Raw genomic sequence first — 4,014 nt, 5'->3', positions numbered from 1 at the left:
TATTGGAGTATTTGGTGCAGCTGCCACTAAGTAAAGACATCATGAGAGAGACAAGAGAGATCATCTGGAAAAAAACAAGCTGCCTTTTACCACTGCAAACTAAAACCAACCAATCAGAGGGAGGGGCGGGTCTTAGTGCTGTCAGTCACTTCTCCATGTGGCGCTGCTCATCCTCCTTCCTCTCCCCTTTGGTCTCTGATACGCTACAGTTAGCACAGGTAGTCATGAGCACAGATAATGGCAGATAAACAGTTTTCCTGTAACTGTAAGTTGTTTCTCAGTCAGTCGTTGACCAGCAAATACGTGAGGTTGATTGACAGCGTTAAGCCTCTCCTCCTGGCTGTGATTGGTTGCTCTGATTGGTTGTTTTGATTCATTTCTTCTGACGGTAATCATAGCTCATGTAGGAAGTGGAGGAGGTTGATTTTTTTCACAGATCATCTGTCTAATAAACTGTGACACGATGGTGACAATTTGAACACATATTTGAAAACATTTTTATAAAAGTTACATACTACAGCTTTAAAGCTCATTCAGGGTGTTGTGAGTTTCTTTATTCTGGAGTTTAAGGCACACAGTGTGACATCTCCCGCCTGAAGAAGTCGCCTCTGTTCCCCTGTCAGAGTTTTGTAGGTCAGCCTGCTGGGGAACAAACATGCAGCTCTGGGACGAAGACGCCGACTCAGCAGAGCCTTTTCTGTGGGGCTGAATGAAGGCGGCAGCGTTACAGCAAGCAGCTGAGGTGAAAGTTAAGAAGCTGCAGTGAAATTAAAGTGATCCGGACTGGAGTTTTATATGCACCAGATAAAAGCTTCAGTTATCTGGGATCTACGTTATGCTCATTATGCTAAACATGTCAGTGATAGAAAATATACCTGGATGCAGTTAAATAAATGAACTGCTGATAATAAGCATGTGAAATGAAGCAGAATCCACACAGTACTTTGGGTCTTAAAGTTGTGAAAGTAGCTACAGGATACATGGTATGGCAGTTATATTCAGCTGATATAGGGATAAATAATGATGTTTTATTCCTCATTATTGCAGCAGGATGAAGGTTTCTGCAGTTAAAGGGGCAGTGTTATGTAAAATCTACTTTTTTAGCTTTACATTGTGTTATAAATTTACTCCCTCTTGAAAAACACACCTGGTGCGTTGCTTTGGTTCTTTTATTCATGTTTGAGAAATCCTGGTGTTTCCCCAAAGCTCCTCCAAGCCGAGCTTCCCTACAGAGCAGCCCTCCCCACTCAGTTCCTCTAGACTAGTGGCAGCAGAAGTTAGTAAACACTGGTGGACCTGCATATCTGCTGAACTTATCACACGAGCTGCTTCTCAGTGCAACGCTGGTAGAAACGCTGTTAATCGCTTGATAGGAAAATCGTTCTGATGACATACAGAAGGTGGAGTGTTTGGAAGAGCAAGAGCTTCTTAAAGAAACAGAGACAATATACGTAACACTGCCCCTTTAAATGGATGATAAATCTTTAAAGCCCGCTCTTGAGCGTTATTCTGAGTGCACACACACGGCCACGTTCTTGTGGCGTTCCCAGTAGTGGCATTCTTCCGGGAAGCTCCACGCGGCTGCAGACTCTTTGTGCCGACTGATGGCGTGAACAATGAACCCGCACAGCTGCTTCTCCAGCGCCTCCACCGCCTCCGGAGCGTTGCCCTTCCTGCCCGGACCCTCCATCAGCTGCCGGACGCAGTCGCTGGGAACCGGCTGGGCCGCGGTGCTGAACGACACCACCAGGCAGACGTCGTTCCCCTGAAGAACCTCGAACCAGTTCTGTCCCGCCATGTGGTGGAAGTGCTTTCCGGCTCGCAGATTCTCAAAGGCTTTGCCTGAGTTTTTGATCAGCCGCACAGACCAGGAGACCCAGTCGTACTTTTTCACCAGGAACTCCAGAAGACTCTGAGCTGCATCCTGAAGATTTTCCTCCTCTGTCTCCTGCAGGAGGCGCTGCACGTCTAGTTTTGCTTGCTCTGGAAACGCAGCTATGCAGGACTCGATGGCTGCCTTCATCTTGGACTCTACCTCTTCGATTTTAGTGCTCCACTCTCGGATCTTGTCCTGCTCTTCCTCTGGGCTCTGGGTGAGGGCGCAGTAGCCCAGCAGAGAAATCAAACCAAGGCAGAAGAGCTCCTTCATCCGGACGCAGAAGTCCTCCAGGAGGCGCCGGTTCCTCCCAACATACCTGCCAAACAGAAGCAGTTTTAGAGTTTATTTCCAGTCGATGCTCCATCAAAAGAGTTCTGCAACTTAAGTAAATAAGAACAGAAAGAGGCTTTTGGGTGGAGGGTTTACTGAATAAGCCGTAAGCAGAGGGAACAACATGACTGTCCAAGTTATATGGACATTTCTCCACCAGGGTCAGTTTTAGGACCTGCACTGATACCATCTATATTAATAATTTGGGCCAATGTGCATCTTTATGCAGATGATTCAATGATTCATTGTTGTGATGTATCCATTGGTCTTGTGTTTCAGTCTCAACTATTACAACGTACTGAGGGCGGCGCCATGCTATGCTCCAACCAGAGAGAAACGGCCGCACGTCTCCCTGGTGTCACCACCACACATTGATTCAAGCATCTTCTAATATCTTGGCATCACCAGAGACGAATATGTAACTTTTAGCAAAAATGAAGAAGATTTTACTATAGGTGTGTGTTTTTGTAATCAGTGAAAACTCCTCTGTTGATAATGTATGTATTGATTTTGATTTTTAGAAGTGTTAAGTAGATTGCGTTATTGTTTTTATATTTCATTAAGCGAATTCTGACAATAAATGGAAAGACGCCAAATTTGAAAAAACTTGTTTCCCATTAAAAATCTTTGATGGATGTTTTTTTTTTTTTTTTTGCAGTATTGAAATTGGTTTATTTTGCAAAACTGCAATGGAAACACTTTTTTGCATCACAAAAGTCATCACTGGCATAAATCATAAAGACGACGACAGAAATGAGGGAGGAAGATGATGATGATGATGATGATGATGATGATGATGATGATGATGCATTTATTCATCCATTTTTCGAGTGAACAAATTTATTCATGAGTGATTTTAATTACGTTTATTATTTAACAGGAACCGCTTTCACTATTAGCCGAGAGATTTGACACATTTGTAATGGAAACACAGCTAATGAGTCTGTTTACCTCTCTACTGTGTCTAAAATCGGATCTTTGAAGGTGTTGGTTCCCATCAGAGCATCGTAGAGAACACAGAGGTTCTTCTCTCTACCGGTTTTAGTGAAGTGATCCAGAAACAGCTTTTTCTTCACCTCCCTGAACTGCGGCTTCGCCTCCAGGATGTCCATGTACTTCCTAAACTGGTTCCTGATGTTTTCCTCCACGGTGAAGTAGTCGCGGTCCAGGTCTCCCTTCCTGAGCTCAGACTCGATGTCCTCCAGCTGGTTGGACAGCACGTCCAGCTTGGTCCTCACCGTCAGGAACTGCTCTTTGACGTAAAACACCTCCTTGCTGTGGACGTTGTCCAAGGCCAGCTTGAGGACCGGAGCAGCCGCCTCGCAGAGCGGAAACAGCTCCCCCACGGCGCTCGCCAACACCTCGGCGCCCTTCTCAAACATGTCCATCAGCGCCTCGATGGTCTCCTTCTTCTCAGCCACCACTTTCTCCAGAGGACTCGTCATTTTCTGGGTCACGAGGGACGAAATCTCCCTATCAACACGGAAAGTTCAGAGAGAAGACGACAAACGTTTAGAGTAAAAGCCGAGGTTTGTGTTTATCATGAGTCTGAGGAAAGGTTTATCTTAGAGATTGGCAAAAAATAAAAATAAAAAATTCAACAAGTTTTCAAAAAAATGTTTAGAATGGTTTAATTTGAAAATTTTGTTTATTAACGTTCTAATCCGTTGTGGACACACTTCCACTAATCCGCTAATACTGGAGCTAATGTTCTGTTGACTTTTGCTAAGTGATTTATTCTGAAGTGGCTGAAAGCTGTTTCCTCTCTCTCTCTCTCTCTCTCTCTCTCTCTCTCTCTCTCTCTC

At 44.6% G+C, this 4,014-nt stretch overlaps 1 protein-coding gene across 1 annotated transcript in view; it reads right to left on the bottom strand.

The window, feature by feature from the left end:
- Positions 1-495: 495 nt before the first annotated feature.
- Positions 496-4,014, bottom strand: part of LOC103150806 (uncharacterized) — a 5,367-nt gene continuing 1,848 nt past the window's right edge. Inside the window, exons 2-3 of the mRNA XM_007570549.2 lie at positions 3,161-3,682; positions 496-2,195 (exon numbers count right to left, since the gene is read on the bottom strand). Of these exons, the coding sequence (XP_007570611.1) occupies positions 1,505-2,195; positions 3,161-3,654 (1,185 nt within the window). The 5' untranslated portion in view covers positions 3,655-3,682 and the 3' untranslated portion in view covers positions 496-1,504. The remainder of the gene's footprint in view (positions 2,196-3,160; positions 3,683-4,014) is intronic.

This window comes from Poecilia formosa, unplaced genomic scaffold (assembly GCF_000485575.1).
Source record: "Poecilia formosa unplaced genomic scaffold, Poecilia_formosa-5.1.2 Scaffold263, whole genome shotgun sequence".
In the NCBI taxonomy this organism is placed as follows: domain Eukaryota; kingdom Metazoa; phylum Chordata; class Actinopteri; order Cyprinodontiformes; family Poeciliidae; genus Poecilia; species Poecilia formosa.
The sequence above is the reverse complement of the archived record's forward strand: the minus strand, read 5'-3'. Positions and strand labels throughout refer to the sequence as shown.